The 17,180-nt window shown below is 36.3% G+C and overlaps 1 protein-coding gene across 1 annotated transcript in view; it reads right to left on the reverse strand.

Annotated features, from left to right (window-relative positions):
* The window catches only part of RAB10 (RAB10, member RAS oncogene family), a 68,341-nt gene that overhangs the window by 22,018 nt on the left and 29,143 nt on the right, over nt 1-17,180 (reverse strand). Inside the window, exon 2 of the mRNA XM_081069646.1 lies at nt 1,671-1,731. Coding sequence (XP_080925772.1) covers nt 1,671-1,731 — 61 coding nt within the window. The remainder of the gene's footprint in view (nt 1-1,670; nt 1,732-17,180) is intronic.

Genomic DNA, 17,180 nt, shown 5'->3' on the forward strand with positions numbered 1-17,180 from the left:
TCTGCTCATATCATAAAATAAAATGTTCTTAGGGTTCTAACCTCATAATGGTAGATCCCGAAACAATAACAGCTATGATTTATTGAACATTAATTATGCATCAGACACTGCTCCGAGGATGATGTACCACTCATCCTCAAAATCATTCTATGATAAGTCCTATTACAGTAAAACCCAAGATAACATGAATTCAAATTTAACACAACTGTTGACTGCCAATCGAGAAAGAAAACCGATAGTAGCTGAAAAGAGCAGCAAAACCAACTGACAAACTGCACTATTTTGTTTTGTTTTGTTTTTTTGTTTTGTTGAGAGCCCACTGGCCCATGTGGGAATCGAACCGGCAGCCTTCGGAGTTAGGAGCATGGAGCTCTAACCGCCTGAGCCACCGGGCCGGCCCCAAACTGCACTATTTTTAGGAAGCAGGATAGCAATTGAGAACTACTCTCACCCTACATTCTGAGCAGGTGAAGCATCCCAGCTCTGCCATTGACAGCTGGAAGACCTTGGTTAAACTATTATACTTCAAAATGCCTCCATTTCGTTATACGTAAAAATAGGAATAATCCAAGAGAAAAGAAAGCATGTACTTATACAAAGATTTGTAGCAGCTTTATGGTGAATAAACAAGTTGTGAAACATCAACAATGAACTACTTAGCAATAAAACACAATGAACTTATTGATACACATAAAATCATTGATCATTTTCAAAATAATTTGGCTGAGTAAAAGAAGCCAGACATACCTCCTCAGCAAAAGGAAAAAAAAAAAAAAAGATGAAAAAAAAGAACACTACATGATTCCATAAAAAATGGAAACTAGTCCATAGTGACAGAAAGCAGAGGACTGGTTGCCTGGGGACCAGGGGTAGGCAGGAAGGAGACATTACAAAGAGCTTTAGGAAATGTTTGTGGTGATGGCTATGTTTATTATCTTGATTGTGGTGATGATGGCTTCGCAGGTTTATACATATGTCAAAACTTACCAATTTGTACACTTTTAAATATGTGCAGTTTATGGTATGTCAGTTATACTTCAATAAGGCTGAAAAAATAGAGTAACATATCTCACAGGGTCATTATGAATATTTAATGGGTTAAAACATATATGTAAAACACTTAATATTGACTGAAAAATACTGCTATTATAATTTTAAAGTCTATGATTCGTACCTGAATACACACTTAAAGAATTTTATTGTACTTCTATGGGCCAAGCCCTACAGAAACTAGTGAAAACACTGCCTATAAAAAGTTATAAACATGCTAAAGAAATCTTAGCTTAAGACTATCAAAGCACCAAAAGGATTATATTAACTTTTTATATGGCGTGTTATGAGCAAAGTATTGGGCTAAAGGCTTTACACAGATTTCATAAAATCCTTATAACAATCTTCTGAGATAGGTATTACCTCCATTTTACATAGGAAGATATAAGAAGAGCCTTACAGGGGTATGCAACTTGGCCAAGGTACGTGGAAAAGGTAAAAAAAAACTCGGCCAGATGTCATGGACTCCAAAGTCCATGGCAGTCATTTCTTTACTTCACTGAAAGGAGGTCACGTGATCGCTAGCTTTAGAAAGGGAAGTCTCACAGAATCTAAACGAGTGAGAAGACCTTCAGACTTGGCATTCTACTCCATAAAGTGAGTCAATTAGCATCACTTACCATATCTGTAGCTTGATCTTCTTTCCTTGCAATTCAACTGTTTTGATCTTAAAGTCTATTCCTACAACAGAAAAAAAAACAGAAAAAAAAGGTAAATTTTTTCTACAACAGAAAAAAAAAAAGGTAAATTGTATCTATGGCTCTGAACTAGTTGGAATGAAAACACACTTTGAAAATCTATGTATGTTTGGCTCTGTATATTCACTTAGTATGCAATTCTGAGCAAATGCATCTTAAACCTGAGTAATATAAGATCCAAGATGGTAAAAGAAGTAGCTATATAGAAAGAATGAGTTCTTATAATTAGGAAATAAAAAAGTATTAAAATATCTAATGCAAAGGAATAAAAAGATGTTGCCTAGTAGGAAAAAATATATAGCGTCCACTAGCTTGCAGAGAGAAAGAAAACTATCAAGGATAAAAAGGGTCATTTCATAATGACAGAGGGATACATTAATTAAGAAGGCATAAAAATACTAAATGTTTATGTATCTAATAACACAGAGCTTCAAAATACATCACGCAAAAGTACCGCAGATCCTCCAGAATCTGTCTGCTCTTGAACCCAAATCTTCAGCTTGGCCCCATTATGTTTCCCATACCCAATCAAAAGGGAAAAGGGGTCAGGTGCCTGGCATTACAAACCTCAGATTACGCTCACAGCCTCAGATTATGTCTACACTTGCCTGGCATTTATAAACCTCAGATTATGCCTGTGGACAAAAAAGGGGTTCTACGGAAAGTCACCTCACAGGGTGGCCGGATCCTAAATTCCTAACTGGGCAGATCATAGTGGGTAGTCATGGGCGAGGCATATAATTCTTCAGTGAAAGGTTTATATTTGCCTTAAGCAAGCGCTGTCCAGCTAGGTAAACACACACCTCTGAAATGCTTTTCAGATCCTCCTTCTAAATAAAGCATAACCATCCTCAAGAGAGCACATATTCTTAACTATCCTGTAATCCAATCCCCACCTTGCTTTCTCTCACCTTCATGTAATCTTCCTTAAATTCCCTCCTTAATCTCAAATGTATAAAAGAAACTACAAAACTGTTATTCTTCCAGACATTTGAGATCTTGCTTTGTTATAATTTTGGCTCAAAATTCTTACAAAAAATCTTTATAAATTTGGATGTTTCTTATGTAAACAGTCTGTATTTTTGTTTCTCTAGGAATTACTGAGAAAAATCACCTTAAAATGGCCTGGTGGTCAAAGACCAAATCTGAACAAGACTGACTATTCCAATTAAGCATACAATTTGTTAATTAGAATCTTAATGACAAACCTGACAACAAATGTTGATTCAGAAATCTTTTCTGAAGGTGAAATTAGGACACAGTCTGAAAGTTCTAAAATCTTTGGGATGGAAACTAGGTATAAATGGAAAACTAAGAATTTAGGCTGTTTTAAAGCCACCCACCTAATTGTTCAAGATACAAACGTCATCTTAAGACTCCTTGAGTTTCTCTCTCCATCTCCTGTTGTCTGTCCTCAAACTAATTAGCAGTAATTAAGGCAGTTCTTCATTCTATTCTGCACAAAAACTCTCCTGGTGTTTCTATCTCTTTGGACACTCTTCAAATCTTCATTACTGGTTTCTCCTCACTTCTCTGACCTTTTCTAAAAATTGAAGTGAATTTCTCCTTGCTATCTGCATTCATTCCCTTGGTGATTTCCCCAAATTTCATGGCTTTTTCATTTTAAGTTCCACATACCCATAACTCTCAAATTTGTATCATAGCCCAGATCTCTCCCCTGAACTCCAAACTTAGATACCCAACTGCTTATTGACCATCTCACAATATCATCTTTCACAAAGACTAGCAAACGTCCTTCAAAGAGTCCACAAAGCCCTCCCCCACTTTCACCCTTACTTCATCATTTGGGGCATCGTCTTACTCTGACTACCTCGCTCTCCTGGCTTTCTTGTGGTTCCACATACAGAACAGGCAGATTCCCACCTTAAAGCCTTTGCATATTCTGTTCTCCCAACCTGGAATACTCTTCTCCCTCCATCATGGCTCCCTCCCCTAGCTCCCCTATCCTAAGCTGCATTTCCACATGTCCCCTCCCCCATTACATGCCCATTGTCTATTAATAATCCCTTATCCTTCTTCCTTATTTTTTATCTTTATTCTTCAAATATACTGTATATATTTACTTATTTCTATTGTTCATTATCTCCTTTTGCAAAATAGAAGATCCACAAAGGGAGGGATTTTTATCTGTTTAAATTCAGTTAAATTCCCAACACCTAGAGCTATGCCTGACATATAAGCAAGCATTCAAAAGATACTTGAATAAACAGATAATGATGTTTTCTAGACAAATTAAAAGGGTACCTGAGAAAAGACATACATACTTCACCCTTAGGGTGAAACTCATTACTTGACAAGCTCCACACTTGTCCACTTAGCTTCCAATCGGCTTATTAAAGCCTCAGGCCAAAAACATGAAGGTCAAAGGTTCCAATGAGATACCAAAATAGGTAAGCAAAAACAAACCAAAAAGGGAGACTGGAAGAAAACAGAGGCAATGCAGAAGAAGAAAGATAGTTCCCTTTCTATTCTCAGAACAGGATGGGAAAAAAGGGGGGGGGGGGAGGAAAGAAGGAAAAGGAACCTGAACCAGAAAACTCCTGGAAATAACATATTCAACAGAAAGGATGTAAGAGAAAATAGAGATCTCCCAGAAAAAAACAACAAAAAGAGATATGACAAGTGTGAAGATAAAACCAGAAGGTCTGACATTTAATAGAAGTTCAAGGAGGAACAGAGAAAATGATATACAGAAAATAATAATTTAATAACTATGCAAGAAAACTTAACAGAGCCAAAGGACTCTATTTTAGACTAAAAGACCCACCACCAAATGCCTAGCATAATGAATAAAATACGATCTATACTAAGTAATATCATCATGAAATTTCAGGACACCAGGAATGAAGATAATATGATAAAAGCTTGCAGAGAAACAAACTAGGCCTTATTAAACAATTACAAACGACAACTCTGAACTTCTCAATATCAATACTAGAATCCAGAATGCAAAAACATAATGTGTTTAAAAAGTATTTTCAACCTATATCCAGCCAAAATCAAACAAGTAAAATAAAGGTATTTCCAGACATGAAAGATCTCAAAAATATTTATCTCCCATGCATCTTTTATAAGACAGCTACTAGGAGAGACTGTTTTACCAAGAACAGGAAGAATGGAAATCCAGGAGAGGGAGGTAAAGGGCAGTTCAAATTGGCCTATAGGGCATTCAGTTCAGAAGAGAATAAGAAGAGAAAAGAATAGGACAGGGTCAGCTGGATGGCTCAGTTGCTTAGAGCGTGAGCTCTGAACAACAGGGTTGCCGGTTTGATTTCCACATGGGCCATTGATCTGCATCCTCTACAACTAGATTGAAGACAACAAGCTGCCAGTGAGGCTGGAGGGGCAGCCGAATGGCTCAGTTGGTTAGAACGCGAGCTCTCAACAACAAGGTTGCTGGTTCAATTCCCACATAGGATGGTGGGCTGCGCCTCCTGCAACTAAAGATTGAAAACAGCGACTGGACTTGGAACTGAGCTGCGCCCTCCGCAACTAGATTGAAGGACAACGACTTGGAGCTGATGGGCCCTGGAGAAACACACTGTTCCCCAATATTCCCCATTAAAAAACAAATTTAGGACAAATAAAATGGGAAGAAAGTTCCAAGAGGTATGCCTCCAAAGAGGCAGAGGAAGAGAAATGGTATTAATGGAATTTGTATGAAAAGCAGAATTCAGAGGGTTACGCAACTGTTGTAGAATTTGTGTTAAAATATAGAGTGCCTTGAAATCTAAGCAAATGTAACAGTAAAGAAACTATAAACTACAGTAAAAACAAAAAGTTGTCCAAGAAAGGAAATACAATTGCAGTACACTACCTGATCTAGCAGTTAACAAAAACATGTAACAATTTGAGAAGGTCAAGGGAGAGGCACCAGGAATGCCTGGTAGTATAAAAGTATTCAATTTTCATCTTCCATAACAACGAGAGAAGTTCTAAAACTGTTCTGTTTTTATAGTTAAAAGTATTATGACATGAGACTGTGGAGGTTGAACAACAGAAGAAAGGGCCAAAACCAATGTTTGGGAAATGTAATCTAGGTGGACATGGGGCAAGGATTTGTTGTTGCCACTGCTGCTGCTGTCGTAAGCCTTGAAGTACTTTCTGACTTCTAAAATTCTGTACCTGTTACATTAATAGAAATAAAAAGTAGGTTAATAGAGAATATACGCTCACAAATATGTTCCCTCCACTACTGAAGTGCTTCAAATGATTATATTTCTAGCCGCAAGTCACCCCTGCCGTCTCAGTCCCTCCAGCTACCCCCAGTAGTCACATTCAAGCACAACTTTTACAGCTGTGTACTTTTTCCAAGTAAATATCTGTGTCACTCCAGCATGTACTTTCCACACCCCCAAAACACACACACAGCTAAGTATGGAAAAACTTACACTTAAGATAGAGTAAAAAGCTTTTAATAAAATTCACAGATTAGAGTAAAATCAATAGCTCAGCTGCCAAGAGAAGCTAGAAAAACCCATCACCCTTTTATATTCTGCCAGGAGAAATGATCAGATTCCCTTGCAAAACTATCATTTGCTAAATTACCACAGACCAGAGCAATCATAGGGTTTGGCCCAGTGGTTATTAGATTTTGCTTATATAAAAACACAACAGAATAAATCCCACTTACCCCTTTTTATTTTCACAGATTCCTGAGACCCAGATGAAACGAGTATTTTAATTTCCTGCAGTCTCAATCATTTATCAATTTTCAGCTGCTCAGGAAAGTGAGAAACAATTATCTGTGAAAATATTTGCCTTAATGATACTGCAGAGCACCATCCAGTGGCAAGAGGAGTAACTGCAACTCCTAACCACTATATAGGTCAGTTTTCCAAAGCTTGGCTTCTGATGACACATCAATATACTGCAATTAATGCAGGCAGAAATAACCTATATAATAAACTCCATATACCAAAGTTTAACAACTTAGAGCTAAATGATCATATCTGTGGTTTTTAACAAGTGAAAATCAGTTCTCACCACACCAGGAAAGGAAATGAGAACCACATACCTATAATCCTTTGAATGTAGCTTGGTCTGGGGTGTAGTTCTAGCTGTCATTAACAGTACCTATTTTGAAAAGGCCATTTTCCAATATGAACTTTAGTTTTTCTGCATGCAGATGTGAAAATGCAGAATAGAAAAAAGTTCCCACCTGAAATCTATGTAACTCTACTAACAATTGTTACCCCAATAAACTTGAATTTAAAAAGAAAATAATTCCCTCTAAAGATCCTTTCATATAATAGCAATAGCTTAAAATGTGCCTGGCACCATTGTAATCCCTTTGCATGGATTAACTCATTAGATTCTAAGAACAATCCCAGTCCATACTATTATTTCCATTCTACAAAATAAAACACAAACCAATAGTAGCAGCAAAAAACAAAGAAAAACAAAACCCCAGTAACACTAATAACATTTACTGGATAATTATTAAGTGTTCTAAGCATTTCACATATACTATCTCATTTAATATTCACAAGAATCCTCTAAGGAAGTACCAATATGCCTATTTTATAGAACAGAAAATTTAAGGTAATTTACTTAAGATCACACAGTTAATAGGTGGCTGAACCAGGTCTCAATTCCATGTCGGACTTCAGACCCTCATGCCCTTAACCTACATTAAGTTCCATAACTCCATTTTTATTTACTTATTTCCTATTGAGGTAAAAATCACATAAAATCTACCATTTTAAAGTGAGAAATTCAGTATCCTCATGATGTTGTGCAACCACCACCTCTATCTAGTTCCAGAACATTTTCATCTCAAAAGGCAATTCCACAAAAGTTAAGCAGTTGCCTTCCATATCCCCTCCCATGACTCCCTGGAAACCACCAGTCTGCATTCTACCTCTCCAGCTTTGCCTATGCTAGAGATCTCATATAAATGGAAGCATATGACATTTGTCCTTTTGCGTCTGGCTTCTTTCACTTAGCATTTCAAGGTCCATCCACAGTGTAGTCTGTATCACAACTACATTCCTTTTTACGACTGAATAATATTCTATCACATACCATAATTTGTTTATCCTCATCTGCGGATGAATATTTGGGCTGTTTTCACCTTTTGGCTTTTGTGAGCAGTGTTGCTTTGATGCATGTAGATGTATTTATTTGAATACCTGTTTTCAATTCTTCTGGGTATATACAAAGAATGGAATTGCTGGGTTATATAGTAATTGTATGTTTAACTCTTTGAGGAACCACTGTTTCCACAGCAGATGCCCCGTTTTCCATTCACATTAGCGATGTATGAGGATTCACAATTCTGCATCCTCACCAATGCTTATTGTTTTCCTTTTATTTTAAGCCATCCTAGTGGGTGGGTATGAAGTGGTACCTCATTATGGTTTTGATTGCCATTTCCCTAATGACTAATGATACGTTACGCTTGTTGGCCATTTGTGTATCTTCTCTGGAGAAATGTGTTCAAGTCCTTTGCCCATTTTTCAATCAAGTCGTCTTTCTGGTGAGTAGAGTTCTTCATATATTCTGAATACCAAACCTTCATCAGATATTTGATTTGCAGATATTTCCTTCGTTCTATAGGCTGCCTTTTCACTTTGCACAGAAGTTTTTAATTTTTATGAAGTCCAATGAAATTATCTATTTTTCCTTTACTGCATGTCATAACTCCACTGATTTTCATTTTTGAAATGCATGAATGGGAGCAGTTCCTGGTAATTGAAAAATTACTGAAAGAACCAAAGCTAAGTTCAGCTTTTTCCAACTACATCCTAAAATGTAATAGAGGGATTAACATAAGCATTTCTAGTCCACATCCATGTATTGTCTATGAGCTATTTCACATTATAATCTGTGTCCCAGCAGAGAGTAAACCACACCTACTATATACTTGGCGCTGAATATAGTAAGCAACATCCTTCTGTTGAGGAAATTCACATTCCCGAGGGGAGACAAAAAATAAATAAATAAAAATGTCTATGTTAAATGCTATAAACACACAATGGGATTTATAGATGTTGTAATACAGAATTGTACACCTGAAATCTATGTAATTTCACTAACAATTGTCACCCAATAAATTTTAAAAATATATATAGAGAGAGAAACCTTTAATAAATGTTACTAAGTGAAAAAAATAATGCTATAAACAAGAATGGGAAATAGAGCGTTTTCGTATGAGAAAATTAAGGAATGCCTCACTGACAGACCTTTGAGCAAAGACCTCAGAAGGTCTGGAAACAGAACAAGCCATGTGAATATGTGTGGGGAGAGTGTTCAGGTGAGGCAACAGCAAGCGCAAAGGGTGGAAATATGTTTCGCATGTTCAAGAAACGCAGGTAGGAGTTTGAGTACAATGACACATGCCTTTCTAATCCATTAACGTGGCAGAGTTCTCTGTTTACTTGAGTCTTCTTTAAATCCTCTCGGCAGTACTTTGTCATTTTCAGTGCCTGGGTCTTGCACATGTTTTGTTAAACTTATCCCTGTTTCATTTTCATTTTTTGGATGCTGTGATACTTTTATTAAAAGTTTAATTTTCCAATTGTTTGTTGGTAAGTATAGTTTATTACTGTATATTGACCTTACCTCCTGCAACCTTGCTACATTCACTTATTAATTCTAGTTGCTCTTTTTTTTTTTTTTTTGCGGGGGTGGGGTGGAAGGGACAAAGGGTTGCTTAGGGTTTTCTATGTATATAATCAGGTAATCTGCAAAAAGGCACTTTCCTATCATCTTCCTTTCAAACTGCTATAACTTATTTCTTTCTTTTGATTTATTGTACTAGCTAGGACTTCTAATACAATGTTGTTTTGTACATGATCCTTAAGAAAGAAAGTTTAGACTGAAAGCATCACCATAAAAACAACATGTCGACTGTTCATCATTTAGTAGGTTGAAGAAATGTCCTTCTATTCCTAGTCTGCTGAGGTACCACAATGCAAAATGAGTTCGCATTTTGTCAACTGCTTTTTCTATACCTATTAAGATTGTGATTTTTCTTCTTTATTCCATTAAGGCAGCTAATTAAAATTGATTTTGAATGTGAAATCAACGTCGGATTCCTGAAATGAAGCCTACTTGGTCATAATGTATTATTATTTTTCTAAGTTCCTGGAATTGATTCACAATTATTTAAATAAGAATTCTTATGTATATGTTCCTGAAGGACATGCCAATGTTCCTTAGGGACAGGTCATGTCTTTGTCTGGTTTTAGTATCCAAAATAAGGCTGCTCCCAGAAACAATTTGAAAGTGTGCCTTCCTCCTCTATTTACTGTAATAGGAGACTGGTATTTTCTTCTTTAAACATTTGTTAAAATTCACCAGTGAAGCCATCTGGACCTTGAGGTTTCTTTCAGAAAAATTTAAATTAATATCAATTTATTTAATATATGCCTGCTTACTCTATCAACTACTATAGCAGAATGCTAAAATAGCCAACTATATAATTGTGGATTGTCTGTTTCTCCTTCTAATTCTGCCAGTTTTTGCTTCAAGTTATTTTAAAACTATTATTAGGTATATAATAAATATGATAAATTGACACCTTTGTCATTATGAAAAGACCCTTCCTTCCTGGAAATACTTATCCCTTGCTCTGACATCTACTTTGTCCAACATTAATACTGCCACTTGAATGTTTCGATGATCAGTAGCTTATTAAATATACCTAATTTTTTTAGTGGCTGTGCTAGAGTTTATAATATACATGTTTAATAGCACAGTCCACCTTCAAACAGTTTTATACTTTTTTTGTATTAATGTAAGAGAGAACCTTACAGTAGTATACTTCCATTTTTCTCCCTCCCATTATTGGGCTTTTAAAAATACTGCACTTCTACATGTTTTATTTCTACATTTGACTTCTAAATATTATAAATCCTATAAAACATTTAAGTTTGTTGCTTTAAATAATTGTCTTTGAAATAAATTAAAATTTGACAAAGTATTTTATATTTCCCCACATTTTCACCATTTTCTATCCTCTTCATTCCTTTGTGTAGATCTGAGTTTCCATCTGGAATGATTTTCTTCAGACTGAAAAACTTCCTTTCATGTATTTAATAGTGCAAGACTGCTGGCAAGAAATTCTCTCAGCTTTTGTTTGTCCGAAAAATGTCTTTATTTTGTCTTTTTGAAAGATATTTTGAAGGATTAAATTCTAACTTGATACTATTTTCCTGTCAGAACTTTAAATATGTTATTTCATTGTCTTCTGGCTTTGCACCTTTTCTCTTTTTCCCTCTTCGCCTTTTAGGGGAAATGTAAATTTAAAACACTTTTCATTTTGAAATAATTTTACAGAAAGTTGCAAAAATAGCACCGAGTTCACGTATATTTTTCACCCACCTCTCCTAATAACGTTAACACTCACCTAACCATTTCTCAGAAACAAGAAGGCAACACTGGTACAATGCAATCAACTTAACTGTAGACCTAACCCACCAGTTCTTCTCACTGGCTTTTTCTGTCCCAGGATCCAGTACAGGTCACCACACTGGACTTGGGAGTCAGTCTCCTTAACCTCGTCTGATCTGTGGCAATTCCTGTCTCTTCTTGTCTTTTATGACCTTCATACTTCTGAAGAATACCTGTCAGGTATTTTGTAGAATTTTCCTCAATTTGGGTTTGTCTGATGTCTTCTCATAATTAGAATAAGGTTTTGTATTTTTTTGTAAGAATACCACAGAACACCACAAATATGTTTTGACCTTCTCAGTTCATTGTATCAGAGAGTAACTATTATCTTATTACTATAATAACCTTGATAACTTGGTTAAGATGGCATTGATAGTTTCTCTCCTCTGTAAATTTACTGTTTTTCCCTTTGTAATTAGTAAGTTTCTTGCAGAAAATTCTTTAAGACTATGCAAATATCATGCTTCTCATGTCTTCACCCACTGAATTTACCCTCCATCACTGCACCAGTGACAATAATTGCGCCAGTGACAATTATTACTGTAGTATTTGCCCAATGGTGATTTTGTTTTTCAGTCATTGCTTTACGTTTATTAATTAGGATCTTCTTTTACGATTTGTCCTTTGTACCCATTCATTTATTTAGTCAATTATTTATTTTTAGCAACATGGGCTTCTCTTATTCTCTTGGTTACAACACAATACTATACTTACTTTATTCCAGCGTTGGCCATTAGGTGCTCCTATAGGTTGGCTCCTATGTCCTTTTGATATGTCCCATTTTTTTCTGAGCACTTCTTTTTTTCTGGCACAAAAGATATTCCAGGAACATCATGCATTTCTCCTACACCAGCTATGGAATCAACCAGTTCTTCAAAAAGCCCTAGTTCCTTTTACTGAAAAACTGCAGAGTCCTAGATCTGGGCATTAGGTATGATTGTTGCTACCAGAGTGTCACTGCTTTGAGGCCTTCCCAGAGGACAGAGTGAGGAAATATATTTACACATACTAACCATGCATATACACACTCTACAATTCCGTAACTGTTTGTATTTATAAAATATAAAACCATGAGTTCATACTGACACCTCTGAGTACAAGCCAACACCAGAGTTCATTCTAGATTTCTTCCTTCCCTTACTTGCAACACCCTTCTGTAACAATTAGAAACCTGGCTCTCATTATCTAACATATATTATTTATAAACTCAATCCTAGTGTACATTTAAGTCCTCACTTAACTTGGTCACTACCGTTCTTGGAAACTGCGACCTTGACAGCGTGCCCTTCCATCACAGGCCACACACACTCTCTCTCTCTCTCAGGCTGGGACAGTTCAGACATGCCACGTCACCTCACGTGCACATCCTTGGGATGCGGGACGAAACCAGAGGACCCAGAAAAAACCCAGACAGACATGGGGGGGACATGCAAATTCCACATAAGACAATGGCCCCTGCCAGGGATCAATTTTTGTCTCTCATCAACATCGTAACAAAATAATCTGGAACGAAATGAAAGACGCTATTTGAGGACCTACTACACAAGGTAGTTTCAGACTTGCTAACCCATGCCTTCGTTAAGAAACCAGATCTGCTAAATAGAATACTTGTATACAGTTCATTTTATCTTTAGTCTTCCAGTATTCAGTCAAAATACTCTTTTCCAGAGTTATTTTGATTATTCCTTTCAACCTCCTCAGTGTGGCTGATATCCATTTGTAACAGAGTTAGGTTCATTTGCTGTCTTACATTGTTTTTCATAAAAAGTCAACAGTTCTTATCGTTGTCCCTCTGCTGTATATAGTATGTGGTTTTTTTCTTCTCTGGATTCTCTTGAGATTTCTCTTTATAACTGGTTTCAGCAATTGGATTAGGTTTTGCCTCAGTGCATCCTACCTAAGTTCACCAGTTCTATATGATTACAGCTTTCATATTTGGAAAAATTTCAACCATTGTTTCTTCAAATATTTCTCTTACAACCACAACTGCACCTCCCACCCACCCACCCCAGGTCGAGGTCCTAGACTCCAAACGCACATATATCAGACCACCTGATAATGTCTCACGTTATCACTGAGGCTTTGTTTTCCTAGCCTTTTTTCCTCCTGTGCTTCATTTTGGGTAGTTTCTATTCTTACCCTATCATTGATCTTTTGTTGTGCAGTGTCTAATTTGCTGTTAAGCTCATTGGCTGAATTTTCCTTTCAGATATTGTATTTTTCAATTCTAGAAGTTCCAATGGGTCTTTTTTCTTCTTCACATCTTTCTCCTGTGTTCAAGCTTTCCTTTAAATGCAACATCTGTCTTCTAAATCTGTCATTTCCATCAAATGATTTTTCTCCTGGTTAAGGGTTACATTTTTCCATTTCATCATATATCTAGTTATTTTGGATTAAATAAATATGTATTTGTATATTTTATCAATGTTCAGATTTTTTTAAGTGTTGAGTTTTATTCAGGGGAGCAGCTAAATTAGTTGAATCAGCTGAATCCTTTTGAGGCCTGTATTCAGCGGAGTTTTAGGGTGGGGCTAGAGCAGCCTTGCCTCTAGATTTACATTAGCCCCACTCCTAAGGATTGCCACTTCTGGCGTCTCTCCCAAATGGCCCTGATATTCAACGAGTTCTCTCTACTTTAGCTAGTCAGAACTAGAATGTCTCCCAACTCTTGTTAAGTCCCAATACTTTTATCAGCTCTCTGGTGGTTGTTCTTCCCTCAATAGCTGTTCTTTGCCCAGCCCAGGGAGCCCCCACCCAGCTTAGTATCCAGCCAAAGACTCAAAGAAGCTCCTCAGCAGATTTCTAGATCTCACTGTCTGCATAACTCCATCTTTTCCGGTAATTAACCCTACAACTTCCAGCCTCCCCAGTCTCTCTAGACTTTTTTATTTCCTTGGCCTGACAGGACTGCCTTGCTGTTTAGATCCTGCACTGGAAATCTAGTTTCAGACAGGAAGCCAGGGAGATCGCAGGGTTCTATTTGTTTTCCTTCTCTCAGGGATTGCAGTCCTGCCTTGCCTGTCACCAAATATCTAAAAAAACAGTTGTTGCATATAGTTTGTTCAGTTACCTAGCTGTTTATGGCCAGATGACTAGTCTGGTATTCTGTAAATGTCTAGAATTAGAAGTTCTCAACAGCTTTATTGTCTCCTAAAGGTTAAGCAATCCTTAATCTCTTTTGGAATACGTTTGAAATAATTTGAAAATCCAAGGAAAATCATGTCCTTACCCCAATGTATATACGTACAAACTGTGGAGAACTTTGGGGAGTTCACAGCCTTTGCCCCAGCGCCCTGCCTTCAACTGTTGCACACGTTGTGATTTCTCGCACTGATGTACTGTACTACCACTCTTTCAAGGTTTTAGGGCCAATTTTTACTTACTGAAAACTTGCTAAGGCTAGAATTAAAGTATTTGAGCCAAAGAAGATTATTTTTACTTTTTTTAGTGTCTCCTTTGATCAAAGAGTATATAGTACAAAGTTCAAAAACAATCCAGCTGCTATTCTTCCTCCACCTGTGGCAGATAACATTTCTCACATATCTTCATGATATACTAGCAGTTTCATACTACAGACTGAAGGAAAGAAGCTGAAGTAATCTGGATTTTGTCCCTAATTTCCTAATCTGCTTTCTTTCATTATGTAATTACTAAAAAGCAAATTATTTTCTTTTACTTTTCCAGATCTAGCCACCAGCAACAGCAATACTGATACTGAATTATAAATATATATATATATATATATATATATATATATATATATATATATATATATATTAGTCCCCCTTACCAGTGGGAGATATGTTCTAAGACCCCCAGTGGATGCCTGAAACAATGGATAAGACAAAGCCTATATAGACTATGTTTTTCCCTATGCATACATACCCACGGTAAAGTTTAATTTATAAATTAGGCACAGCAAGAGATTAACAACAATAAAAACAGAGCAATTATAACAATACACTATAATAAAAGTTATGTGAATGTGGTTCCATTGCTGAAGTCTTTGTATAGGCTCAATGCTTCTGGTGCAACACGCTGCCATCAATCTAAACACATTTTCTATTAATGTCTTCCACCCACAAATTTACTGCCTTTTCTGTATTAACCAAGGACTTATCATGCCTTTTTCAATTTATGATACAAAGGCAAAACTAGCATGAATGTCTTTTTACTTCTTCACAATTTCAAGGATAGAAGATTCATTCTTAACATAGATCTTAGTAACCTCAGCATACAATTTTTTTCTTTCCTTATTAAGTCGAGAACTTTCACCTTTTCACTTGAAGTACTTTCTTTTTGAAGCTTCTCTTTGGCATATCTGAATTGCCAGTAGCTCTGCATTTTGGGGCCATTAAGTAAAATAAGGGTTACTTGAACACAAGCGCTGGGATACAGCAGCAGTCTATTTGATAACAGAGATGGCTACCAATGGCTACTAAGTGTCTGATGGGCAGGCTGAGTACACAGGGCTGATACTCTGCACAAAGGGATGATTCACTTTCCTGGTGGGATGGGCAGGACGAGACACTGAGATTTCATCACGCTACTCAGAACTGCATGTAATTTAAAACTTACATATTGTATATTTCTGGAATTTTCCATTTAATGTTTTCAGACCGAGGTTGACCACAGGTAACTGAAACTGCAGAAAGCAAAACCATGGAAAAGGAGGGACTACTGAATTTCACATACATATCTTTTCATTCTTCTGTAACTGATGTTAAAAACTGGCGTTTTCCTAGATTACTAATCCTTAGAGCACAAGCCAGCCCTGTCAGGCCGGATGTGTGTAAATAATTATCACCTCAGAAATCACGCTAGTCCTATGTACTCAGCAATAAAACCTGTTCATTTAAGTAATGGAGGAAGTTGAGAGGGTAGAAACAAAAGGGTAAACAGGAAAGGACAGCATTTTAAGGTGCTTGATATGTAATTATCAAAAATCAATTGACCAGACTGTTAAGGGCTTATTTCTGGACTCTCAGTTTTATTTCACTGATGTGTATGTCTATCTTCATACCAGTAGCACACGGTCTTGATTACTGCAGCTTTCCTGTAATGTGAAATCAGGGAGTGTGTCTTCCAACTTTGTGCTTCTTTTTCAAGATTTTGGCTATTCTGGGTCCTTTGAATTTCCATGTGACTCTTAGCAGCCACTTGTCAACTTCTGCAAACAAGCTAGCTAGGATTTTGATAGGAACTGAATCTGTAGCTCAATTTGTGTAGTACTGTCATTTTGTCTTCTGACCCATGAATACTGGGTATCTTTCTTTTTACTTAAATCTTTAATCTCTTTCAACAGTGTCTTCAGTATGCAAATCTTGGGCTTCTTTTGTTAAATTTTCCTAAACACTAATTATTTTCATGCTGTTGTAAATAGAATTACTGTCTTAATAGCATTTTGGGATGCTTCGTTGCTAATGTATAGAAATACATTTGATAATTGTATATTGCTCTTATATCGCATTTATAGACTTTAAAAGAGCAAAGTAGCTAGTCTATTCTGAAATATCGACACATTACATTACAAATGACAACAGAAGTTATTTCAACAAAAAATAATTTCATCCAAGTAAACAAAAGAAGCTGACAACACACAGCAACATATAATAAAGCCCAAGAACTGCTGAATCTATAGGTATAAGTCAGGAGGAAGTCTTATTTGTTATGCACTAATTTTAGGGACACTCTTCTAATCTGTAAGATCATTAAGATTCTCAGAAGTAATAGTTAGAGAAGACGGCTGGGAAATCTGATGAATTCCACAATACCATTTAATAGAAAATAATGTAAAATCAAGAGAAGCAACACCACAAAAAGAGAATTAACATGTTTCTTTATACACAAGAGTTGTGATGCCTTTTCTCACCCTGCCAGAATAAATTTTCTTCTTTGAAAATTTAAAATCTCCTTTAAAACCTGTATTTGTAATACCTATGTAGCATTTGAAATATTTGGCATTTGCCTTTTACCACCTATCCAATTTGGTAAAAATGAAAAAAATATAAC

The sequence above is a fragment of the Rhinolophus hipposideros genome (genome assembly GCF_964194185.1).
Source record: "Rhinolophus hipposideros genome assembly, chromosome: 12".
In the NCBI taxonomy this organism is placed as follows: domain Eukaryota; kingdom Metazoa; phylum Chordata; class Mammalia; order Chiroptera; family Rhinolophidae; genus Rhinolophus; species Rhinolophus hipposideros.